This window comes from Vicugna pacos, chromosome 18, assembly GCF_048564905.1.
Source record: "Vicugna pacos chromosome 18, VicPac4, whole genome shotgun sequence".
Taxonomy (NCBI): domain Eukaryota; kingdom Metazoa; phylum Chordata; class Mammalia; order Artiodactyla; family Camelidae; genus Vicugna; species Vicugna pacos.
The window spans coordinates 23,888,411-23,915,383 of NC_133004.1; the positions used below are offsets into that span (position 1 = coordinate 23,888,411).

Below are 26,973 nucleotides of genomic sequence, written 5' to 3' on the forward strand. Positions count from 1 at the left end.
TTCCTGATTGGCTGAAGGCCGTCGCTCGCACGAGCGTCTTCCGGGATGGAGGCGGTCCTAGAAGAAGCACGACTTCCGGCGCAAGGTACGGTCGTCGCGGTTGGTCGGCCTGATGGCGGCTCCGCTGCTTCACACGCGGTTACCGGGAGATGCGGCCGCCTCGGCCTCCGCGGTCAAGACGCTGGGCACATCCAGGACCGGGTAAGTATCCGAGATTCTTCCTTCTGCGCGTCTGGGACCAAAGGCCGGGACCAGGATTAGGGGAGCGGATCTGAAGGGTCTAGGACAGAGCTAGTGAGTGGGCGGGAGCGGAGGGTAGAGCATCATCTCAGGTTCTCAAGAGTGAGCCCGTGCCCCTTAGATGGCTCATAAAGGTGGGAAAGGGGCTGGAAAAATGAACATTTTCTCTGTTCTAGAGTCGTCCTGTATCCCCACTGGGCTCCTTCATAGCGTCCCAGGCCTGGGGCCTCTGTTCTGCTCTTCTACTATTCCCTCATGCTGCTTCGTCTAGATTTGAAAAGAGGCCCCTGGGCTATTTGGATTATCAGCCAAATATGCTGTCATCGATGGCAAATTGAGTCATTATTATTATTTTTGGTTTGAAATTTGTTTTGACACGTTTGTTTAACAGTGTTTACCTTGCTCAACTTTTAAAGCCCCTAACCCTCATAAAACACTTCGGGGTTTAACTTTCAAGTCATTAGTAGAATGCTATGCGTTTTCACTGATCTACCCCTTTTAAAACGTTGTGAAACACTTAGTATAATATTATCCATAATATTTATTTAGCACCTGCTTTCTGTGTTAGACTTGTAGTCTGTCGAAGGAGAGAACAGTCCCTGTTCTCAACAGAGCTTCCTTTCTGAGGAAGGGAAGACAGTGAATAGCCAATAAAATGAACAGGATGATTTCAGATAGTGGTAACTGCTGTGAAGAAATAGAACAGAGTGATGGAGGGGAGAGGATGGGTGCTTCAGCTTTCTGATGGGGAAGGCCTCTCTGACATTTGAGCTTCAACTTGAATGAAGATAAGAGTCCAACCATGTACAAATCTGGAGAATGAGTGTTTCTGACAGGGAGTACCAAGTAAAATGGGAATCTGCTTGGTCAGTTTGAAGAAGAAAAAGGACACTGGCAGCAGTGCAGTTAAGTAGTTGGAGGTGAGTTCAGAGAGGTAGGCAGGACCCAGATTAACGTAGGACCTTGAAGACCATGATAAAAATGTTGGATTTTTAAATTCTAAGTAAAGTAGGAAACCTTTGGAACATTTAGTCAGGAGAGTAGAGTTAGCATGATCTGTCATAAGTATTTGAGGGATCATCAGACCACTGAATGAAGAATGGATTATTGTGGGATTTGAGTGGAAACAGGGAGGCCAGTTAGGAGGCTTTAGCGGTAGTCTCACTGAATGATTTTCGTTCAATGAATGTTGGCTATTAATCATTTTTATTATTCCCTGTCATGCACTTAATAGTTTGATAATCTTGGTTCTGTAGGCTTTCAGACATGCTTGCATTAGAGAATGATTTCTTCAATTCTCCCCCAAGAAAAACTGTTCGGTTTGGTGGAACTGTGACAGAAGTGTTGCTGAAGTACAAAAAGGTAAGAGGCGACAAGGTGAGGTTAGTGGGTTTTTTCTCCCAGTTTTATTGAAATGTAATTGACATACTGATGTTTGCTTCTTGCTAGTCAGACTACAGTTATAGCTGTTAGATATCAAAGACTGGCAGACAAGTAAAATGAACTTTAGATGTCAACATTGAAATCAGATATTTAGCAACAGCATGGTGCTGTTAACTCTGTTTGAGTAATAACCCCTTTGCTGAGGTTTCACATCTTCAAATGCTTTATTTACAAAGTATCTTTTAAAAAATTTAGCAAGTGGTAGAATAAAAACCATTAGAGCATTTTATTTCTTAAGGAGTCACCTAAGCATTGCTTAGGGACAATAAACCATCTCTGTTAATGAGGGTTTGTTTGTTTTTTTATAAGTTTGTTTTTGCATTAGTTTAGAAGTGATTCTCCTGTATCTCAGCAAACGAGGGAAAATACGACTGTCTTTTCTTTTTTTACGGCTATTTATTTTATATGCAACCTGCGTTTATATCCACATATATATGTGAATGGGTAGTATCATGGAGTGTTGACTGTCATACGTTCAAATGTCATTACATGAGTATGCCTAAACATGAATGGCCTTTTAGTTTGTCATTTTCTCTTTTTAACAAGCCCTCTAGCTCCACTAACATGAGTATTTAAATTTTTTATAGTCAGGATTTTACAATCCACAATTGATGTGTGAATGTTACAACGTTCTCTATGTAATATTTAAAAGTCCTGCTGTTGGTCTTTAATAATAAGAAGCCCAAGCAAGCAAAAATTCATTTTTCCCCCCTTCTTGTTAAGGGTGAAACAAATGACTTTGAGTTGTTGAAGAACCAGCTGTCAGATCCAGACATAAAGGTAATTAATTCTGTGTTTGATCATTAGCAAAATTGTTACCACTTTGTAGAGACGTTAGTTTGTACTTTTGGTCCTCTTCCAGCCTGTAGAACTTGCTCCCTGTTGCCCTTTAATGATTATCAACCTGGCATACTTTTGTCCCCGGAGACATTTGGTGATGAACTGGGAACATTTGGGTTGTCACAACTGGGAGAAGGGGAGGGTACGACTGGCATCTAGTGAGTGGATGACAGGGATGCTGCTAAACACCTTACCCTACATGTGGCAGCCCTCCACAGCAAAGCATGCCCTGGCCCCAGATGCCAGTAGTTGTAAGGTTGAGAATTGCTTTAATTTTTCCTTTCTAGAACTTTTCCTCTATGTTGCGTACAACATTCATGTCTCCAATGCTTAAAGAAAACAAAACAAAACCAAAAAAAAAAAAAACAAAAGATGACTTGTCTTTTAAGCTACTACTCTTTCAGCAGTTTAGGGATGGTTCAAGGTATATACCTGTCTTGTCGTAACAACTCAATAAATTTTGTTTCCCTTTTTTCCTTTCCTGCCCAATTTTGGAAAGAAAAATTTATTACTATGGGCAGTGGTAGTCTGGGATAAAATCCCAACTCCATTGTTTTCTGGTCGGAAAGTTGTTTAACCTCTCTGCCTCTGTTTTCCTCCTTGTAAAACTGGAGAAAGAAGTTTTTTAAATGTAGAAGTTTTAAAAGGATTCAGTGAGTTAATATACAAGAAGCCCTTAGAACAGCCTGTGACTCAAAGTAAGGACTTTGTAATTACTGGCTTTGTTCCTGCTGACAGTCTGCACTTTCTCATTTCTCATTCATGGTTAAATCCACTGCTGTAATTACTATGACAAAGGTTACCAGTGATTCCTTAAATGCTGATTTCAGTGGATTTTTTTTTCAAGCCCCATACTAATTACTTGTAGCAGTTTATATGATTGGCTGCCCATTTCTTAAAACCTTTCCTTCAGCTTCTTTGATCTTTCTGTCTTTTTATCACTTAACTCTAATCATTCTCTTCGGGTTCTTAAATTTAGTGTTGATTGGATTTCCAAACTTGGCCCTTCCCTCACTCTGTAGATTCTTCCTGTATGATCTCTTTATTTCCTCCTGGCTTAGGAATTTACTGTGTCCTGATAACTCCCAGATTTGCATCTGTAGCTCAGATTGCTCTTGTGGGCTCCAGGCTTGTTTCTTAACCGCCAACCCGGAAGTGTTACAGGTGCCCCAAACTTAGCATTCTCTCTTTTCCAGACCCAACTCCACAGCCTTCTTTATGTGCTGAAATGATTTGTTACTTACTTAGTTCTTAAGCTGGGAACCTCGCAGTCCTCCTGGACTTTCTCACCCCTTATATCCATTGATCCTTCGGAACAAAAACCATTTAAGGATTCTTGTTTTGTTGGTGCTCTCTTTTCTGGATTCCTCCAGTAACCTCTTTAGTGGTCTTTAGGATCGAATTCTTCTCCATCTCATGCCCTCCCCCAAATTCATCCTCAGCAATGCAGCATAAGTCATCTCTAAAGCACGTTCTAAGCTTGTCATTGCCCTAGTGAAATTTCATTCCTACTTGAAGAATAAAGAGCCACCGTCTTAGCATGACCTACAACAAGTTTTCAGTGTTCAGCCTCTCTTGGTAACTTTATTCCCTGAATTTGCCACTTATTTTCATCCTTATGCCTTTGCATGTGCCTTTTCTTTCTGACTGTACGGCAGCCTCTGTATCCACTTTACTTGCTACCTAAGTGAGCATGGGCTTTGGTTATATGCCTCCCTCCCTTAGTAGCTTTGTGACCAAGGGCAAATTACTGCATTTCAATGCCTCAGTGTCCCCAGCTGTAAAATGGGAACCAGTGGTAGTACCTATCTCATGGAGTGGTTGTAATCATCAGACGAGTTATCGTATGTTAAACTCTTAGAATAGTGCCTGGCACATAGGGTTATTTTAGTGTTTATTGTTATTATTACTGTAATTACAGAATTCCTACTCTTTGAGATCCAGCTGAAATGTTGTCTTTGCTAATGAACTTTCCCAGGTTCTAAGCACATGGTTGTTCATTCAGTCCATACCCCAGACTTCCAGCTGATCTTTCTTATCATAACTGTGACTTTTGTAGACTTCAGTGATTTTTCTGGCACCTCTTTGCTCCCCAGCTTTATCTGTTGGCTTGCTTGTTCACCACATGCTCCAGCCATGCAGAACTACTTTTGATTTTCTGAAGATGTGCCTTTACCTCTGTAAGGTATATAGCTCCAGAAAATACTTTGTTTAAAGACACAGTGAAGCATCACTTCCTCTTTAAAGCTTTCTCTGACCTGTGCCTTCTTCCTCAGCTACAAAGGACCACATTCTTTGTGTTCTACTGTATTTGATATCAGCACATCTCCTTGGGATTTTGGTATACCAAGAATCATATCAGTTGTGTCTGTGTTAGTTCAGAGAAGTGTTGCGAGTAACTTGCTTCTAATAATAGTTCACTACTAAAGCTCCACGGTCTCTGGTTTACTTTAAAAAATAGAGCAGTTTAAGTGACGTCCTTAAAATTCTGTTGCACTGTTTTACTGGAAGAGTGACAGGCTAGTGCTAACTTATTTTTATTTGCACATAACTTAGCTGTCTTCTCTGCTTCAGGACTTGTTTTCCATAATGATTGTGGACATTTTGAAATTACCATAGTGCAGATGAGTTGCAATTTATTTTACTGCCTCATTACTCAGGGTTTCAGCAGAAAATAGCCAGTCTCGTCGAGGTTTGTCACATAGATAATGCATAGAAGGCACTTGTTGATTGAGTGAAGGTGGGGAAAAGATGGGGAGCTCCTTGATGTGGAGCAAGGCATTGTGGGAGGATGGGCAGAGCAGTGATCTAGGCAGACTGGTTTGAACCTGGTTCTTCACTGGCTTGGTTGGGCAAATTGCTTATTGCTTATTGATCTTTCTTAGCCTCAGTTTCCTTAACTGTAGAATGGGAGTAACAGCAATCTGTTTGCAGCCTTGTTAGGATTTGGAAAAGGTATCTATGTACGGTGTTGAGCACCATGCCAGGTGCATGGTGTGTTCTCACTAAATGATTCTCCCTTTAAGTAGCCTGTATCACTCTAGGTACAGACCTGTCTCTTCATAGTTTATCACTGCAGGTTCAGCCCTTTCTGTTCATAGTGTGTTGCTAAAGGTCAACACTGTATTGTTTTTGTTTCTTTATATGTCTCTTTCCCCTACTGAGTCTTAATCAGCATTAACCATTTTCTTTTAAAAATTAGGGGCTTTAATCTTCTCCTGTGTATGTTACATATATGCATGAATACAAACAATATCTTTATTTTATGTAACTGATGTCATATTTTGTACATGGCTTCTTTCCTTTTTTTTATTTAGCAGGTTTTCCCATGTCACTAAAAGTATTATGAACAGTAATTTTATTGCCTGAAAAATGTTTCATGGAATACTGAAACCATCATTTATGTATTTATGACACATGTTAATACATTTAAACCCATTTTCAGCTTGGGTTAAGAAAAAGTTATATTTATTGATGACTGGTTAATCAGCTTAGACTGTTGTCAACATGCTTGCAGTTCAGCATGGGTATAGAGGAAATAGAGGTACCTACAGGTCCTTGTGGTCTTATATTATTTGAATCTGTTATAATTCTTCAGTTTAAAAAAGCCCCAGGTGTCAATATTTGAGGTGTTCTCATTTTTCTAGGGCAAACAGAACTGATCAGAATGAAGTATTACCTGTAATTCTTTTTTCTGTATGTCAGAGTTACCACATTACTTTTTAAACAGGAAAATTTATTGTAACTTTTTTGTTTTGATACAAACTAAGGAATTTTCATCCCAATTTTGGCTGAAGTCCAAGTTTGTGACTTTTTTCCTCTCATTTAAATACTATTGATAGATGATTGATGCCAGAAAGATAACATCTTTTCTGTTATTTAAGAGGATTTTTGATATTGAAAGTACTTTTCTTTGTTTAACTGAAGGATGACCAGATCATTAATTGGCTGCTAGAATTCCGTTCCTCCATCATGTACTTGACGAAAGACTTTGAGCAGCTTATTAATATTCTTTTGGTAAGTTCATCATTTATTTCATTGACTGTTATACTTAATTCAATACTTTGAAAATAGTATATATTGTATTGGTAAAATGTTTCTTTTATCTTTCTCTCCCTCCCACCTCTAGAGATTGCAGTGGTTGAATAGAAGTCAGACAGTGGTGGAGGAGTATTTAGCTTTCCTTGGTAATCTTGTATCAGCACAGACTGTCTTCCTTAGACCATGTCTCAGCATGATTGCTTCCCATTTTGTACCTCGTAAGTGGTTGCTCTTTCCTTGCTTTGATTTTTCATTTTTAGATATCTCTATTAAAATGCTACCTTCCCAGTGTAATCCGGAGGTTGCTCCACCATGGAAGTTTCCAGGATACAGCAGTTCTGGTACATGTCTGTTTCCTGTTAATGACCTCTGAATATGTGTAGTTTCATTGGTTGCTGTGATTTTTATGGGCTGTAATTCAGTTTAGTGAGCTTCTGATGAAGTCTTGAAACTCAGGGATTTTTAGTTGCTTAAAATTCTTGGCGTTTTTTTCCTCCTTAAATTGTAAATGTTATCATTGTATTACTTTCAGACAATAGAAAAATCAGTTTTTTGTGTAGCTGTTGATTGTTTAGATCAGTGTTAGAAGAATAACGTATTTTCTTTTTTCCTTAAAAGCCCGAGTGATCATTAAGGAAGGTGACATAGATGTTTCAGATTCTGATGATGAAGATGACAGTAAGTATAAAGAGGACTAAACAAAGACTGCCTCCTGTGTCTTAGTGAATGTGTGCTGAGTGATCACGCATGCTGGCACCTCCAGGATTTATTCCACTAGGTAGACTGCAATGAAAGGCAACCTTTGATGAAATCTTTTTATTATATTTAACATTAATATGCCATCAGTTGCCCTTAATGGCATTTTATAGTCTTCATTGGTAGTTGGTCATAGAGAAAAATCTTGAAATTATTATTTTGCTGGTTCAAAATGATTCAATTTTATCATTCAAAATGATTCAGTTTCATCATTCAAAATGATTCAGTTTTGGTCAGCAGGTGTTTTTAGCCTCAAGCAGATAATTTTTCAGTTTTCAATTTTATCTTGATGCTCATACTCTCCTTTCTTGCCTTGTAGATCTTCCTGCAAATTTTGACACATGTCACAGAGCCTTACAAATAATAGCAAGATATGTCCCATCGTGAGTATACTTCTGTTACTTATTTTGAATCATGGTGTTTAGATCGCAAAAAAATTATCATCAATTAGTAGAAAATTACGGAAGTGTTCCTACCAAGAAAACTGAAGTTGTATGCTGTATGTTTTTTTTGTATCCTATTGATACAACATCACATTCTCCAAAAAATGGCATTTCAGTCCTCTAGTCATTGTCTTCAGTTATTTTTCAAAGTTGTATGCAAATTCTCCCCTTCTTCCCTATTTTTCATGGTGGTTGGAATTTTGTTTTTATCTTCAACAGACATGATATCCAAAATTTTTCAGTGAGAAACCCATGTGTTTGTGTCATCCCATATGAATACAAATTTCAGTTCTAAGAAAAGCCTTTAAAATGTGTGGGTTTCTTTTGGAGGGGTGAACTTCAAATCCCCCTAGTGAGTTTATTATTTGCTAATTTTAAAAAGTCCAAGCTCATAAAATAACTCCTTTTTAAGATAATATATGTTTAGTGGGAGATGTTTAGATTTTAAACTGAAGCTCTTTGTTAAACTTTTGTAGAAAAAAGAATCTCCCTTTAATTTGCTGTTGATATCAAAGTTAATAGCTTAGTTTTTCCTGAGTTGTTAATAGATTTTCTCTGAAGCGATGCATTTATTTTCAGTTGCAGTTGTTTGAGGTGTGAGTTACCGTTTACCTCCTGTATCCATATTTGCACTTAGAATGAAAATGTTACCTTTCAAGAAAGTCCAGTTAGCATGGGTTAGTTCAGATTTTTTTTTCTTCTTCTAATAGGACACCATGGTTTCTTATGCCGATACTGGTGGAAAAATTTCCATTTGTACGAAAATCAGAGAGAACATTGGTAAGAAATCTTTTCATGGAGGGTAATGATGGAAAAGTTGTTTTGTGTGATTTAGTTTTAGGTGATTTTAGGTCTTTTTCTTAAAAATTGTTTTGTCTGCTGAATTTTAAACTCAAGACTGAGAATTTGACTCATTCCTTTCTTAGCGAGTGACTGACAGGTTCTCAGTGGCTTTTCTCTTATTCCTGTGTGCAGGTCAGAGGCAGAGTCCATGTCAGAAATAGCTGAATAGGCTTAATACTTACCCAGATGAGAATTGCTAGAAGGTTATAGTTCATTTACTGCCAATTATAAACATGCCTTATTTGAACATGAATACAGAACTTTCTGTAGTTAAATTCTTCAGTTTTTTTGCATAATATTTAGGTCGTCTGTGTAGCTTTCAGTAACTATTAGTGGTTCCCTTCTAAGCATAGATTATTTTTTCTTGAATAAGGCAGAGTTAATAACTTTCGATAATATTTGTGATACTCTGCTTCAAGTGGAATGTTATCTTTTATGAACATAGATGCAAAAATTCTCAGTACTAGAAAATTGAATCTAACAACATATAAAAAGAATTATGCACCATGACCAAATGAAGTTTATTCTAGAAATGCGAGGTTGATTTAGTACCTGAAAATCAGTTAATATAATATACTGTGTCACTAGAGTAAATGATTAAGTACCTCTTGATCGTCTTAATAGATCCATAAAAAGCATTTGACAAGTGCCGAAATTCTTTCATGACAAAAGCAAAAGGGAACTTTCTCAACCTGATGAAGGGCATCTGTGAAAAATTCACAGCTGACTTCATACTCTGTCATGAAAGACTGAAAGCTTTCCCCTAAGATAAGGAACAAAACAGGGATGTCCACTTTTGCCACTTCAGTCAGTATTATGCTAGAGGTTCTAGCCAGGGCAGTTTGGCAAGAAAAGGGAAAAGGCACCCAGATTGGAAAGGAAGAAGTTAAACTATCTCTGTTTGCAGATGACATGATCTTACATACAGAACAATCCTAAGGAATCCACAAGAACGCTAGAGGTAATAAATGAGTTCAGTATGATCATAGGATATAAGATCAATGTATTAAAACTAGTTGTCTGAGACAGTGGGGAAAAGAACAGTCTTTTCAGTACACGGTTCTGGGACAAGGGTGAAATAGGACTTCCTACATCATAAAGAAAATTGAACTCAAAATGGATAAAACTCTTAGGAAAAGATAGGTGAAAACTTTTGTGACCTTGGATTAGGCAACAATTTCTAGATATACCACAAGCAACCTTAAAAAAAAAGGTAAATCGGATTTCATCAAAATTAAAACCTTGTGCTTCTTAGGACACCTTCAAGACAGTGAAAGGATGACTTAAATAATGGGAGAATATTTGCAAATCATATTGGTTAAAGGAGTTGTATCTAGAATATATAAAGAACTCTTAATAACTCAATAATAGAAAGTCGGATCATCCAATTTAAAACTGGACAAAGGATCTGAATAGATGTTTCTCCAAAATAGACATGTAGATGGCTGAAGAGCACATGAGAAACTCAACATCATTAACCATTAGGGCAATGCAAATCAAAACTAACCATTAGGGCAATGCAAATCAAAACTACGATGAAATACCACTTCATACCCACTAGGATGGCTGTACTCAGAAAGATAGATACTAACAAGTGTTGATAAGGATTTGGAGAAACCAGCACCCCCTTACACTGCTGATGGGAATGGAAAATGGTAAATGATGTAGGTACTTTGGAAAACAGTGACAGTTCCTCTATAAAGGTTAAATGTAGAGTTGCCATATATAACCCAGCATTTCCACTGCTAGGTGTTTACCCAAGAGAAATGAAAACATAATGTCTACCTAAAAACTTTTACGTGAATGTTGAAAGCAGCGTTATTCATAACAGTCAGAATATGGAAACCAAATGTTTATTAGCAGCTTATGAACAAACAGAATGTGGTATGCCTATACAATGGAATATCATTTGGCAATAATAAAAGAATGGTCTACATGCTACTACATGAATAAACATGTTAGATACCACATACTATAAGACCACTTACGTGATGTGTTTAGACTAGGCAAATTCATAGAGACAGAAATTAGACCAGTGGTTACCTAAGGCTGGGAGGAGGTACATTACTAGAAGACACAGGGTTTCTTTTCAGGGTGATGAAAATGTTCTAAAATTGATTATGGTGATGGTTACACAGCTCTGTGACTATACTAAAAACCATTGAATTGTACACCTTAAATGGGTGAATTATATAGGAATTTTATCTCAGCAAATCTGTTTTAAAAACACTATAGAAGTGTACAGATCACAAACGTAATTTACTGGGGGTAATTAGATTATACTGAAAATTGTATGTATGAACAGAGTAGTTTGTGTTGCTGGATAGTCTTTTCTCTAAATTGCTGAAACTAAAGATTGTGCTTGATATTTCACTTAGAATTATGAAACATTTATTTTCTGTTGAAATGTTTATCTTTTCATGTTTTAGGAATGTTACGTTCATAACTTACTAAGGATTAGTGTGTATTTTCCAACCTTGAGGCATGAAATTCTGGAGCTTGTTATTGAAAAGCTACTCAAGTTGGACGTAAGTATTGCATTATTTGTTTTTCTCTTTCATGCTCATTTAATAATAAATATGTTACAGTATTTGTTATACTCACAGTATGTAAACAATAGTAGCAGCAATGGAGAAGAATCCATAGTTCCACCTTTGATGCTTTCTTTGAACATTCCTTGAACTCCATCGATGTGCTGGGGCTTATAAGACAGTCCCATCTCTCAAGGTTGGGGAACAAGGCATTAATTAGAGAGTCATGTAAATGGGAAAAGACAACTGTGGTAAATGGTATGAATGAAACACATGCATTATGAGCTAGAAAACCTGATGTAGTCAGAAGGAATTGGGAAGGTGTTCCTAAGGAAGTGATGTTGGAATTCTTTATATCTGTTTTTTTTTTAAAGAGGCCTGCAATAAGTGCAGTGGGAGAGAGAGAAAGTGGTGGGTTCTGGTGACACGTGGCAGAATGATGAACTGGTCCTTGAGACTGGATTGTAAGTGGAGAAGTAGGGGGTAATAGAAAAGAGCCCATCAAAGGTAGCTGTCTGTGGAATGGAAGCTTGATGTTGCTTTTAAGATGAATGAGAAGTCAGGAGGAAGTTGCAGGGTGATGAGTTCCATTGTGGATGGATTGAGGTGTAGGTAGGGGAGTGAGGTGGAGTATATTCACCAAGCAGGTGTAGCTGCAGGTAGGGGACTGAGAACAAACCCGACAGGAGAGAGAAAGCGAGATTACAAGTGGGAGGAAGATCAAGAGTCTGGACACCCAGGGGGAATCTGGAGGAAGGCAGGCTTTAGTCAGCAGCATGAGATATGCTGACCTTTTTAAGGAGGCTGAGAAAAGCAGAAGTCCTTGGATGTGGTGATAAGGAGGTAGTCTGTTGCTGGAGAGAGCAGGGGGCATGGGTGGTTAGGAAGTGGGGCTGTTACAGACCCGGCAGGGGTTTGTGGTGTGAAGAAGGGATGAAGCAGGGGTGAGAGGCATGTTTCAGGGTGGGCTGGCATATTGCTCACTTGGAGTTAAACCTCTGGTCAACTGCATACGTAACCTTTGAAAGTTCTCTGTTACATGATTATGGAATATTTTAGAGTACATTTAGAAAGAAGGTCATGTATAGACAGTTAAAAAGGCATGATTTGAATGGTATATTAAACAAGACACTTGAAGGGTTATATACCAAAGTAAATATTCACTAATGCAAATTTGACTTCTGTTTAATCATTTTCTGCTCATTTGATTGGTAATATGCTTACACACCATGCATGTGTCTTCTGCAGAGTAGAGTTAGAGTAATTGTTGAATTTGTTGACGCTATCTGATTTAGACCAACATAGCACAGTTCATACTGATTTTATGTAAGTATGTAGCACAAGGGACTCAATTTATAATCTTGTAAATTTCTTCATGACCCAGACCGACGTACAGGTTTGCATCATAAATGTGTATTGAGTACAGTGCTAATAGGGTGCTAATCCGGACATCTCTAGAACATGTATATCAGATGAGTTTCCAGCCCCTGAATAATGTGGTTGTATTTTAGAAGCTTTTATTTATTTGTTTGCTTGCTTGTTGTAATGTAGGTGAACGCGTCCAGGCAGGATATTGAAGATGCTGAGGAAGCAGCAGCTCAGGCTGGTGGAGCAGATGCCGCGGAAGGACTGTTTAACATGGTCAGCACTTCCTGATGAAGTCGCACGCACGCAGTTCACAGTCCCAGAGGGCTGGAAGGGGCAGTTAATGGCTTTTCATCTTTTTCAAGGCTTTGGATTAAAACAATAGTTCAGCAAACTTGAAAATGATTTCTTAAATGAGGAGTTTGCTGCTCTGTTGCTTACTGACTGGTAGAGTTGGCTTGTTTCCAAGGCTTTGAATTAGGGTCAGTGAAGTGTGTTTCACTTTTTTTCTCGCATTTGTTCTTTCTGTTTATTTTTGTAAGCCACATATTGTTTGTGAGGGAATGATAAACAGAAATGCATACCAGTTTAATTTCTGTGTTTTACAAATTGTGCACCTTAATGCAGTGCCTCTATCTGGGGCAATGTCTTAAGGGTAATTGGAAGGAGAGCAGGAGTTGGGGATTCAGGTGCCCTTGGGACAAAGGGTGTGAGGAAGCAAGCAACAAAGGGCGGAAGGAACTGAGGACAAGTTTTCTTGGTTTGAAAACAGCCACAGCCTGATCTCTCCAGGAGCTCTGGAGTATGAATTGCAGGACAGAGAGTCCTAGCTTGAGACCAGGGAGATGGCATCTTGTGGGCTTTTGTCAGTCAGCTACTGATTCTGCTAGGGAGGGCCTGGGAGGAGCAGGAGCAGTTCTTTGGAGAAGGAGGGGCAACTGTGAGCTGTTGGCAGCTGGGGTACGGGTGCCCTGTCCTGGGAAAGGAGACCAACAGTGGGTGCCGGGAGCTGGGGGCAGTCTGTGATGTTTGCATGGCCGCACTGTAAGTGAGTCTTCTAAATGAGAATTGGGCTGGGGCTCTGAATCTGTGCTTTCATTTTGAATTCCATGGGTGGTTCTCATTCTCACCTCTGGTTGAGAGCCCTTGCCTGGAAAGGTATCTGTGTTTTCATTTTATCTTTTAAAGGGCAACAGTTACCTCAGCGTTTTCTCACTAAACTACTTTCACTGAATTTTTAAATATCCGTTTTCACTTTACCTTTAAAGGATGAAGATGAAGAGAATGAACACGAAACAAAGGCTGATCCTGAAAGGCACGATCAGATGGTCCATCCCGTCGCTGAGCGCCTGGACATCCTGCTCTCTTTACTGTTGTCCTACATTAAGGATGTCTGCTATGTAGATGGTAACAACCTGTCATAGTCATGGTAGCTGCTGCTTTGTTGAGCACCCACAGTGCACCAGGCTCTGTGCTGGGTGTTTTTCATACATTATCTAGTACTGATAGAAATCCTGTAAATATCACTATTTTGAGTATGAAGAAAAGAAGGTCTAGAGAGATTATTCCTTGCTCATGCTAGCTTGAAAATGGTGGTACTGAGATTCAGGCTCAATTGTACTTGTCTTCAGAGCCCCTGATATTTTCACTGACTGTTGTATTAAAAGGTTGTATATGGACTTTGGTCAGTTTTAGGCGGAGCTCAAATTACGCTCAAGTTCAAGACATTTAAGAGTAGGCTAGTAGCTGTTGATACGTGGTGCTTGGTGTTACGTATCAAGTTTAGAGAGTCTTGGTCCTGTGGTTGTGTCAGGTGTGGGTACTGTAGTGAACAACTTTATATGCCTCTTGCCCTTCTGGAATTTTCAGTCTAAGGCTTTGCTGTGAAAAAACGGGTTTTTCTATTCTCATTGCTAAGAGTTAAGAATCGAACTCAGCTGCTCAGAATAATAGGACCTGAGATTCACGTCCTGTTATTATTGGCTATGTTGCTATTTTGACTTTTTTGCTGTTATAAAAATAATGCATGTTGATTAGAGAAAATTTTAAGAATACAGGAAAGGATTTGAAAAGACAGTTCATATGCCCACATTCCTGCTATTCGTAGAACCGTTATTAGCATTTTTATTTTTTTCTTTTCTGTTTGCGTGGGTATATATGAGTGTTTTTCTCAGTGGATTTGGGGATCACACTACATGGAGTATTTTGTAATCTGCCTTTTTCACTTATTACGAACCTTTTCTCATACCATTCACTGTTCTTGGAAAATAGTTATTATTAATCATACAGATTTAACTGGTCTCATATTTTTTTTCTCCCCCTGCTTTTTTTTTGCCATTATAAATAACAGTGTAATGAATATCCTTGTACATATGTCTTCAATTATTTCCTTGTGATAAATTCCTAGCAGTAGAATTACTGGATCAAAGGGCTTCTGCTTTTAAATGGCAGTTTCACAATTCATGACATCACAGTAGTGTGTGTAGGGTGAAGGCCTGCTTCCTTGCCAGCACTGGATTATTATACTTAACAAGGAAAGTCTGTGCAAAATAAAAATGGCCTTTTTCCCCCCATGGCTTAATGGATGATGCTTTTCTTTTTTCTTTTCTTTTGTTTCCTTTTCTTTTGTTTTCTTCCTTCCTTCCTTCGTTTCTTCCTTCCTTCCTTTAGTTTTTTTTTTTTTTTGAGGGGGTGGGTAATTAGGTTTGTTTATTTATTTGTTCTTAGATGAGGTACTGGAGATTGAACCCAGGACCTCATGCATGCTAGCTAGCATACACTCTACCCCTTGAGCTATACCCTCCCCCTCTTTCTTTCTTTCTTTCTTTGATGTGTTTCTTAATGGTATTGTGTTCTTTTTAAAAATTTGGTAAATGAAACTGATAGCTTGAAAATAGTATCCTTTTAAAACAAATGCCAAATATTCTTTGTAGGTAAGATTGATAACAACAAAACAAAGGATTTATATCGAGATCTCATAACCATCTTTGACAAACTCCTGTTGCCCACCCACGCCTCTTGCCATGTGCAGTTTTTCATGTTTTACCTCTGTAGCTTTAAATTGGTGAGTATGTCAGTAACGTTATTGTAGCCTATTTTATCCCTGCCCACAATTGTCCCTTGAAAAATGGGGGATGGGGAAAGTAGGGAAGGGAGACTGAGAGGTGAGTATTTCTTTTTGTCTTGAGCTCGTTTTACTTAGTGCCCCTGATGAAATAGCATGCCCATTTCAACTCATGGAAGGAGCAGCGGGCACTGAAGCTGCCTGTGAGTTCAGCTCTGAAAATGTCATCCTATGTTTGGTCCGCTAGGTGGTGCCCTTGTGTTTAATTCAAGCCTTTATTAAAATCTCATATGGGGTATTTGTCTGCTTGTTTTCTTTATTCTCATTCAGTTGATCGTAACTAGCCCAAACCAAATTTTTAATCCAGAATTTTAAAACTTTTGGCTTTGGTTTTCAATTTTGAGAACAAAGCAAAATAAACAAAGAACAGAGGACTCTTTGCAACTATTCTATAGTTTCCTAGAACAGTCCAGGAGAGCATTGGTGCTGGGTAGGAAGGTTAAACTCAGTCTGCCCCAAAGCATGTGCTAGTAGCTTTTGAAAAGCTACTTAATGAAGTAGAGCTATTTGGGAGAAGTTGGAGGTTGTGTCATTTGTTAAGAAGAAGCATAATTGGTCTGTTTTTCTTCCCCTGTGGTTAGCATGTTTAGTCAAATACCAGCTGTACTTGAATCCCTATTTCCCTTTCTGGTTAACTTCAGTATGCAGTCAGAAAGGTCCTGCAGGAGGGTTTCCCATGTGAGTGTGGATTATCACTGATTTTCAGTTCTGGCTGACTGTCACAATCACTTGCAGAGCTTTAAAAGTAGGTGGATTCCAAAGCCCTGTCACAAAGTCTATAGGGTTCCCAAGTGCTGAACCTGTAGGGTTGATTTTGACACTCAGCTGGTTTGGGGATCTGTTGAATTATTTAATGCTGGGGAACACTTTTTGTTTTTAGTAGTATTATCTCAAGGTTTTTAAAAAATAAGAAACATGATAGCTGTATTTGTTATTTATCTAGCAGTATAACTGAGATACTAGAACCTTCCCATGTTGGTGAGTTGAAAACCTTAGGATTCTAATAGCTGGAATATGTTAAGCATTAAAAAAATGAGACCAACACCTTCTCTTTTTATAGGGGTTCGCAGAAGCATTTTTGGAACATCTCTGGAAAAAACTGCAGGATCCAAATAATCCTGCTATCATCAGGCAAGCTGCTGCAAATTATATTGGAAGCTTTTTGGCAAGAGCTAAATTTATTCCTCTTATGTAAGTAGCCTAATTTTCTGAGTCCTTTTTCACATCATGCTTTAAAAAGATTATAGTATTGTCTCAAGGCAGGGAAATATCTGCCTTTTTTTTTTGGTCTGTTTTAAAAGTGAAAAAATCTGTTCTCTACTCTGTGCAAGATGTTTATATTTCCAAGAGGCAATTTCAGAATAAAACGTCTCCTTTTTTTAGATACAAAACCTCATATTCAAAGCTTTTGTCATCTGTTCTCTATGGTTCTACTTCACCATGAAGATCCCTTTGTCTTCATGAATGATGTACAGTGTTGTATACTGTTTTGATTCTTTTTATAGGTTTATCATTTTTCATTTACATTCTGAATCAGTTGTATCTGATAAAGCTGAAGGGAAAAAAAATCCTTTTGAAGTTAACAGAAAGACCTATCTAGGAGGCCAACTTTGGGCCTGTTTGTTCCAGTGATCCACGAAGATATCTTTGGGCAAGGTTGCTATTAAAAACCCTTTCCCAACAACTAAAAGCCATTCTCTCCAAAATTGTTGACCACAGGACTTCATCAGAACCCCACAGGGAATGGTGAGGTCAACCAGACTGTCTTTCTCTTGTAAGATGTGGTAAACATGTCCTGTTCTCTGGCTGTGTACCCCTAAGAGGGCTGGGAAGCCATTGGGCGTTCTTAGCGGCCTGCCTGTTGCTTCTAGAAGGTCCATTTGCCTGACCTTGTAACTGGAAGGCTGTCTTTCCACCTACCCATCCTTCCTTTGTTTGCCCATGGGTGATAAAGAAGCCAACGGACTTACTTTCCTTTGTAATAAGAGGCAATTATGTGTTTTCATGTTGCTCTAGTTTTTTTATGAAGGAAGTGAAGTTGACTCGAATTTTTCTTTTCTCTAGTACTGTAAAATCATGCCTAGATCTTTTGGTTAACTGGCTGCACGTATACCTTAATAACCAGGATTCGGGAACAAAGGCATTTTGTGATGTTGCTCTCCACGGACCGTTTTATTCAGCCTGCCAAGCTGTGTTCTACACTTTTGTTTTTAGACACAAGCAGGTTTTAAGTGGAAACCTGAAGGAAGGTCAGTGATGTGGGGTTGATGGCTGTGAACTGGGTTTTCCTTGTGTACTAGTTACTCTTCAGAATGAAGATTCATTACTTTTTCAATGAAAATTACAGAGTTGGAAAATCACACATGCATTCAAACTTCTACAGATAATTTCAAGCAGCTTATAGCCCCCTAAAAACCCCTTCAGCCTTCTAACAGTTGATGGATTTGAGGTTGAGACCGTTCGCTTGGCATCTAGAGTAATTGTAAATGCGCCCAGCTCAGAGCTTTGATCCCCCCACTCTGCCCTCCTGCCCATCCTTGTAACAGCCCAGTGAACGGCAGGTGTCATTCTTACTTTACAGAGGAGACCAAAGCACAGGGAAGTAACTTACTGGCAAGATTAGAAATTAAAACCAGGTGAGGGTGACTCTGAAGCTTACAATCATAATGATTATGTTCCTTTCATCCAAAGACTTGAGTTAATTTACCAGTTTTCAGTTTTGCTGATTTCTAAGGGTTGTTTATAATTGAATTCTACCAGATGAAGCTTGTTTCTTGGGTTAGTGTAGTATAGTTGAAGGTAGTCCTCAAAAATGACGTCAGTTAAGTCAATTTGAATTGTTTATTTTCATGAATAATACAAACAGTTTAATAGGCTATTTCCTCAAAGCCAGAGTTCCTCAGACTCTGCACTACTTACGTGTGGGCTGGATGATCCTTTGTTGTGAGGCTGTCCTGTGTCTTACAGGGTGATTAGCAGCGTCCCTCACCCTCTGCCCACTAGTTCACGGTAGCACGGCTCCTTACTCTCTGTTGTGACAACTAAAACTGTCTTCCAGACACTGCCAGATGTCCTTTTGGGGACACAGTTGCCTTTAGTTGAAAACCACAGCTCTCTAAACTGAAACTGGTATGTGTTGCTTTACATCTATTTACTTACATCCTGAGTGCTTCTAAAAAGATGTCGGGCTTAAAAGTAGTTGTATGAACACTGGTAGGAGAAGGTTTTATCACAAGGTAAGTACAATCTCTGCTTTTCTTTATATAAATAAATGATAGATTCTTGGTTAAAGAGGACCTGTTTCTTGTAAGCCATGACATTACCACATTTTTAGTCATTTTTATCAAAATATACATCAAAGAATCTCCTAAGAAACTCTACTTAGGCACAGGTTGTTTTGCTTTCCTTTTAAAATAAGTGTAGTCTTTCTTTATAATATAGGACAGAATTATATTTGTTCCAGAACAGTAGTGTCAGTTGAATTTTTCCTTCTATCTTCATAGTTTCCTTGTTTGAAAAAAAACAAAAATACCAACACTAATGCACGCTTGAAAAACACACGCAACTCCACTAATAAGACGTGCAAGTCTTGCTGTCTGTTTTGTTGTCTGTCAGATTTGTGAGTCCAAGGAGAAATTCCAGATTGTGCAGTCACTACCTCCAGGGAGCGGAGAGTCACTCTGTGCCTCGGCTTCTTAATGAGTCCGTGATTGTCCTCACGGGGTCTTTTCTTCTCCTCTGTACACTCAGCGTCTGCTGAGCTTGCCTGTGTCTGAATTCCAAATCGTCATGTAAGCCTGGGGCCCGCGAGGAGAGTGTTGCTTTACTTCCTAGGTCTTTAAAAGAATAAACTGTTTTCTTTAGAAAGGTTGGTCTGGTCATAAATGCTTATGGTTAAGCCCTGTGCTGTTCTTCGGGGCTCTCCGTTGTGTGACTGTCCACATGGGCCTTTAAAGCATTTGTTTTAAAATTGTTTAATGAAATAATCTGTGCTGCTGATACAGTTATGTTTGTACCTTTTTAAAAAATCTTTTTTTTTTTTAATCAAAGGTCTGAGTTACCTTCAAAGTCTAAATTTCGAACGGATAGTGATGAGTCAGCTAAACCCTCTGAAGATTTGCCTGCCCTCGGTAGTTAACTTTTTTGCCGCAATCACAAGGTAAGTTATTTAAGCTTTATTGGTGGAAGTTATTTAAAGGTAAATTTATATTAGTATGAGTATTACAAAATTCCATTGAATTTCTGTGAAATTATTTAATAAAACTAACAACAGTAAAACATTTAAAAACCAATAACCCAGCCCTTGCAGGAAACACTGCACTGAAGCTATTATTTGCTTTGTTTCTATATTTTGGCTACATTGGAAATTGCTACTACTTTTTTTTTTTTTTTTGCTACTGCTTTTTAATCTAAAGAAGGTAATTCGACAGACAGCTTAGACACTTCAAAATAAGTAAGGCAGCTGGTAAGCTGAGAGATGTTTGTGAGAGTGACTCCCGTGATAGTAATAAAAATAGACTGGATGTGAGATAAATGTCCAACAATAGGAAATTGATTTAGTGAGGGCCTTACAGCTGCAGCTGATGCGTAGCATGTGCTGTGTGCCCAGCACGGTTCTCATGGGCACGTCACATAGGACTCGCTCAATCCTCACACAGTCCTATGACTGTTATTAGCCCCTATTTATAAATGGTAAGAGGGTGGCACAGAAAGGTGAAAGGACTTGGGTGAAGTCATGGCTGGACTGTGGCGGAGCTGAGGTTTGAGTGCTGGCCGTTGGCTCCTTCGTAAGCAGTCACAGAATTACTCTGCTTCGTGTAAAAAGTGAATTGGAGACCTTGGGCATCTCATCAGGGTGTTGAGGGCAGGCTCATAGCTTAAAATCTTCAGCAGATTATGCTATTAGAAGACAAGAATAATTTCTTCCTGCTTCAGTTCCCTTTAGACAGCTGGCCGCTCTCATGCAGCAACCTTATTTTTCCTTTGCTGGTCATCTAGCTCAAGGTATTCTGTCTCTCAGAGGTCTCAGAAATGACAAGAATTAAGAAAAGAAACCAGCAAGCAGTAGCGTCCAGTGGGTGAAAGTTTGCAGCATGTTGCGGGAAGATAGGAGGCAGCTGGAAAAGTAAGGATAGATTCTTTACTATCCTTTACTGTTGGGATTTAAGCTGTCGTGGTTTTTGAGTATTGGGAGCATGGTTGTCTGTGTGTCCTGGTGCACAGGCATGTACTTCTGTCACCCAGAAGTGCAGTTGCCGGCTTGTAGGAGGTGCGCATCTTCAATTTTACCAGATGCTGCAGAGTCCTCCAGTGTGGTTTTACCCTCCCAGCAAGAGTCAGATGTGATCCTTGGCCAATGGAACGGAAATAAATGTGTTGCTTAAAATCGCAATAGTGACCTGAGAACAGAACCTGAGCAAGTACCGTGGGAGGGAGAGAGTTGGCAGAAGTGAGCTAAATCTTTACTCCTTTTAGAGAAGCAGCCTGTTGAATGACTTGATATTGCCAAGTCACATGGAGGTAACCACCACAGGGATTGACAACATAATGGTCCTTTTGATTTTTATTGCAAGTTCTTCTGTTTAACTGTTTTCACTCACTATGTCTGTTCCTTCACCATCTTTGAGCATGACTCAGTAAACCCGATGTCTCTCCCTCAGCGCACTCCTTAATTTCTTCAACAGCCAAGTCTCTCCATCAGCAGCCCATATCCCCTCTCAGTGAATCCTGAATCGCTTTTCCACCAACCTGCTAATTCTCTTAAAAACAGTTAAAATAAATAAAGACAGCTATGTAATTTTGCAAACTGAAATAGTATTTCCTTGAACACATTCATTTTTAGTGAGTCATGCCTATTAATAATCTAAGCCCACTCTCATGTTTTTAAAGTGACAGCACAAACTAACTTGTAAATAGCAGGCCCAGAGAAGTGTTCCCTGTACTTTATGTTGTTTTTTCTTGTGCTTGTTATGTTGATTTCTTTGTAGTCACACACAACCAGGTGTGTCCATGCAGAGAGATTCCAGCATGTTAACGCCTCTGTGTGTGTTGGTTTTGTTGTGCTACAGCAAATACCAGCTCGTCTTCTGCTACACCCTCATTGAGAGGAATAACCGTCAGATGTTGCCTGTCATCAGAAACACTGCTGGTGGGGACTCAGTGCAAACCTGCACAAACCCACTGGACACCTTCTTTCCCTTCGACCCTTGTGTACTGAAGAGGTAGGTAGTCTTGGACAGTCGACGTTTCAGTGGTGAATTTAAATGAGGTGTGTATATGCTTTTTCCAGGATTGGGACTTAGAATTTCTTTGCTGTGAGTGGCCCTTCTTGGCTGTTTATTAGGGTCTGCTGGTCTCCTTGCATGTATTCCAAGCCTGGCGTGGAGAGGCCTGTTCGAGGCTGCTGAGGGCTGTAGCACACTGAGACTTGCAGATCTGCACCTCAGTAGGAGCCCAGATTGACACTGAGGGGTTTTTGTTTCTCTTTAGACCTGTTGGTTTGAAAATACAAAGAAATTGAGACTAGAGGTGCCTGGATAGGAAGGATGCCACCCTATTTGGTCTCTGCCAGATGACTTATTCCTTCCTCTACAGACATCCCACACTGCTGGACAGGATAAGCAAAAGCCAAGAGATCTATCTGGATGAGTAATTCTGGAAAACCCCCAAGCTAGTCTTAACTTGCATGTGTATAAGGAAGCAGTATTTTTGCTTATTACCGTTTATAACTAGCAACACAATGATTTTGGGATTATCTGGTCCCTCAAGTCTTGGTTGACTGAAACCAGATTTTTTTTTCCCCAGACTTATTTGTAGTAAATTTACTTTAGGAATAAAAAAAAAGAAGTTCCAGAATAATCCAATTTCACCTTCATTTGAACGTATTATAACTCATTGTTGATCTTTGCAAAGCTGAGGAGTAATTTCACTTGAAAATTAAAAAATGAGAAACATCTGTGTGAGCAGATGAACTTTTAAAAAGGAGCCACACTAGTTATAGTACTTACATAGAGTATTTTTTTGACACTATTATAATTTGAACGATAGTTTTTACGTCCTCGTTTTGAGTCTCGTGAGAAAAGAGGTAAGTATGTTTTGACCTTCGCTGTAGTATTTAATTTGATTTGGAAATGTGATCTTTTTGACAGATCAAAGAAATTCATTGATCCTGTGTATCAGGTATGGGAAGACATGAGTGCAGAAGAGCTTCAGGAGTTTAAGAAACCCATTAAAAAGGTAAATTTGTGCTTCAACACACTTTCTGGGAATCTCCTGTGTGGTTAGAGATCACGGTCAAATAGTGAATAGTAACGTTACACTTAAAACAATACTACGTTTGTTCATTCTGCCATTACAAAATCCCAAACTCAGGTTGTGTTCTTACAAGAAGAATTTTTGTTTGTTGCCTTTTTAATGATTTGTTTAAACCAGACCCTTCACCTGCTGACTTTGGAAAGTGAAGGATAATCAAAAATCAGCTCCGCAAATTTAGATCTTTACCACTTGATCGTTACCACCAAGTAAAACGCAGGTTTACTTACTGTTGAAATTTTCCCAGACATAAGCATTGGTTGTGTGGGTTTTCATGACTAGGGGGTGAAGGTGAGGTCTGCAGTGCAGACTCCGGGGCACTTCACCTGGAGCCGAGGCAGTTAATGCCAAAGGAGGAAATTAGAATCCAGTAATAAAGAATGTCACTGTCCATTTCTTTGTGGCACATTGACTTCCACGTTAAATGTCAGGGGGGAGGGGATAGCTCAATTGGTAGAGCACGTGCTTAGCATGCATGAGGTCCTGGGTTCAATCCCCAGTACCTCCTCCAAAAAAATAACCTAATTACCCTGCCCCTCACCCCAAAAAACCAAAAAAATAAAAATAAACTCAAGCTCATTTAAAAAAAAAAAGTAATCTAAAAAAAATCTCTTAAAAAAAGTCAGCTTTTTATTTTCTTTGTATTTTGCATTTGAGGCAGGTGGTCGTTCATTCATTCATTCATGATGTGTTAGATTGAGCAAGAATGACATATGTTACCTGCCCTTTTGAGCTTAAAATATGTTTAAAAAGAAAAAAAAATCAGACTTTAAACAATTACGTGTGTTGAGTAATTTTATGGGTGATTCATAAAAAAAGAGGTATGCATCAGAGGGAGCTTTGGAAATTAGGGTTTTTTTTCTTCCCCTTTGTCTCTCCAGAAGTAGCACGTTCCTGAGGAAAGGCGTTCTTGAAAGTTTTTCAGACTGCCAGTTGTGATCTTTCTGATAATCTCTGTTCTTTGTGCAGGAGGTGGTGGAAGATGAAGAAGATGATTTTTTGAAAGGTGAAGTTGGGATTACACCCAGCTCCTTTGATACGCATTTCCAAAGTCCTTCGAGTAGTGTGGGCTCCCCACCTGTGCTGTACCTGCCAGATCAGTCCCCTCTGGTCACAAGGATCTGTGATTGAGACAGACATTCCTCCACCGTGCCCTTCAGTACTAGGGTTCATACTGTTTGAGCATCGCATTGAACTAGAGCGAGTTCATGCCTCAGGCATCTTCCTTTCAAGCGAGACTTACTCTAGTGTCTCAACAGACTTTTTTTTTCTTTTTCTGTTTTGTTCCTGTACAGGCAAAAGGAAAAGAGAATATCATGTGCAATATTTTACAGTGGAGTTGATGATAAATGTTGGAGGCTTGGCTTCTTTCTTTAATGTATACATTTTTTGGTTACAGCTTCTTGACATGATTATCGTGAAATTTCTAATGTTGGCAACAGCCTGTTTTAACAGAATGCATTTTTAACAAGATTTTTGTCAGAGCCACAGTGACAAGACTTTGTTGATTTGATATCTTTTCACTGGAAAATCCTCTAGGACATTATTTAAAGCCTTCAGAACGAGTTTAACTATTCTGGGTACGTTGTTTACCCCCTTCTGTAACTGTATGTATATGGTAGGGTTTTAGTGGGGTGCAGAGAAGATAGGAGGAAAGTGTGGGGAAGCGGCCAGAGCTGATCCTGGATGCTGCAAGTTGGAGCTGGCACTGAAGGAGACGTCCAGGGGCTACAGAAACCAATAAAAGCCTGAGGGGGAAGAGAAAGAGGATTTAGGGAAACAGAATCAGACAAATCATACACTTGAGAGTGTAAAAATGAATTTCAAAGGAACAAGGAGTTCCAGGGAAATGTAACTCACATTGAAAGTGGGGTTGGACTTTTATAAAACACAGCTGATAGCATTTGATCCTGAGCCCCCCAAGACTGCTGTTAGAACTGGAACTACTTGTTTGTACTGGAATGATGTATTAATTTTTTTAAAAATCAGAATCAATTGGTCATTTTGAGAATTTCTTTGTCCAAAAATGGGGGGGAGAGAGGATTTTAGGTTATTTGGTGGAATGGTTTTGCTAAGAACAATAGGCCAAGGTTCCAGCTACAGTCTCTGTGTACTGCCTGTTTGTACCATGAATTCTAGCTCAGTGAAATCCTCCCCTGGCGAGGCTCTTTGTATTTTTATAACTGAACACTGACAGAGAGGAGTCTAAACAAACAACCTCGCTTTGTAACAAATTTGTGTAAGTGCTGCTAGAGCCATTTTGAAGCTCATGCATATTTTAGCTTCATTCCTTATTTGTGTACTTTTTTGTTACTTGTGAAAATGGACATCTTTAAACATATTTATTTTTCTGCCACTTTTCCTATTCTTTATTTAAAGGCAAGCGGTATTTTCTCGATCACAAATATTTTGTAATGAAATGCTTTCTCTTTCCTAGGGCTTTGTATGCTCTTGTATAATTATATTGATGGCAATGTGGAGTTTGAACTTCAGTTTGTAAATATGTTTTTGGAGAACAGAAATTTTTATTGTTTTAAGAAGTTTTGGATACTGGCAATTTTCTTTTGGTGATTTAGTGGAAAGTCGTTTGAGAACCTTTAGGTTTCTATTTTTTTTAACTGCTGACAAAAAGATGGAATTTTTGGGTAGTGGATAAAACAAGTAATTGAGAATGTGCTGATAGATATTTACGGTAAGTGGGGTCTTTGTGGGTTGGGAAGTAGTTTTAATGTAGGATATATTTACAAATGAGCTTGTTTAATTTCAAATGAATTTGAGAAAAAATCCATTGTGAAAATAAAACAATGACATGGTTAATCTGAAGCTTTTGTTCTTATGCCAATAAAGGGAAGTACCCCAATAGAGAGGCTTCTCACACAAATGTTCTTTTGATTTCTGTGTGTGTATTTATCACCTGTATTAAAGCACCGTTGTGAAATGACCAGTGACTTATGAAGTGTCATGGGTTTAATCTTTCTGACCAGTTGTGTAACCTTGAGCAAGTTACCTAACCTCCCTCTGACCTGCACTTTAATTGAGCTGGAAAGTGAAAATCATAACCTACTTTAGGGTTGTGAGAATTTGATGAAAATGCATGTGAAGTTAGCTGTTTGGCTCCCTTGTGAGAAAGTCTAGTTAAGCAGGAAGCAAATTTCATGGAAGGGTCTTTTTAGAGGCAAAGATAACTTCCATTTCACTCACATTACCTCCGTGGTACCAATTTAAGTAATCTCATCTGCGAGAGAAGGACCTGAGTGCTCCCCCTGCCAGGCAGTGCTCATTAATACATGGTTTTTAACTAACTCCTAAAGTTCCTCTAGGAGCTTCAAAAAACTAAGGAGGTGGAATACAGACATTCTAATAGGTTTTGCTGTATGTGAAGTGGGTCCTCTTTCATCTCACCACTATGTCTTTTGTAAAATTATTTTTGTTAATATTTTGTGGAGTTGGATCTATTTAATATTTCCAAGTTTCAAGATAGCCGCAGTGAGAAGCCTCACACCAGGGTACCTGACCTCAATAGGGTCTGGACGGCGTTTTGCTGATCTTTACTACCAGGGTTCTTTGCCCGACTATGAGTGCCTACTGAATGTCAAGCCTCAAGTGTTATTGATTTCTAAATGTGTGGGGCCAGCAAACTTGGGCTCCATTTTCCCAGTTTGAGACAGTTTACGTTTACTATTAAATACAATCCTATGGAGCAGCACAGCAGGTTCGCAAACCCGGAAAACTTGCTCAAGTCCACTATGAAAAGTCCACTAGAGGCGTGATAACCTAGGCAGAGCGACCGCAGAGCCAGCACTCAGGCCAGGTTGGCTGAAAAGAGCCTGGCGCTGAGCGAAGGCCCTCGTGATAACCACAGCTTTCTTCCCTCCCTCCCTCCCTTCCCCGCCCAGCCCCACGCTTTCAGAACTACATTTCCCAGCGCCCCTTGCGGAGGAGGCTGGCCACTGCCGCTCCCTCGCGTTTGGACTACATTTCCTATGGTGCCTTGCGGTCCCGCCCTGGATTTCCTCAGCCTCTTGGGGCTGCGGCG

General features: G+C 39.2%; 1 protein-coding gene across 2 annotated transcripts; it reads left to right on the forward strand.

Moving 5' to 3' along the window:
• Positions 1-56: 56 nt before the first annotated feature.
• Positions 57-25,878, forward strand: RRN3 (RRN3 homolog, RNA polymerase I transcription factor). 2 transcript variants are annotated; one of them, XM_006212077.4, is made up of 18 exons: positions 57-201; positions 1,497-1,602; positions 2,407-2,463; positions 6,451-6,540; positions 6,653-6,782; positions 7,183-7,242; positions 7,640-7,703; positions 8,474-8,543; positions 11,036-11,134; positions 12,689-12,778; positions 13,771-13,909; positions 15,436-15,566; positions 16,687-16,817; positions 17,691-17,875; positions 19,677-19,785; positions 21,695-21,847; positions 22,775-22,862; positions 23,907-25,878. In XM_006212077.4, the coding sequence occupies exons 1-18, from the start codon at positions 113-115 to the stop codon at positions 24,066-24,068; spliced, it is 1,953 nt and encodes a 650-aa protein (XP_006212139.1). In that variant the 5' UTR covers positions 57-112; the 3' UTR covers positions 24,069-25,878. The 2 variants fall into 2 exon arrangements, with proteins under 2 accessions (XP_006212139.1, XP_015101452.1); XM_015245966.3 differs by having other exon boundaries at positions 1,548-1,602.
• Positions 25,879-26,973: the final 1,095 nt, after the last annotated feature.

Coding starts and splice junctions, on each gene's coding strand:
- RRN3 (XM_006212077.4), top strand. CDS start 113: ATGGCGGCTCCGCTGCTTCACACGCGGTTACCGGGAGATGCGGCCGCC. Junction 6,541..6,652: donor AGCTTATTAATATTCTTTTG/GTAAGTTCATCA, acceptor TCCCACCTCTAG/AGATTGCAGTGGTTGAATAG. Junction 8,544..11,035: donor GAAAATCAGAGAGAACATTG/GTAAGAAATCTT, acceptor TTCATGTTTTAG/GAATGTTACGTTCATAACTT.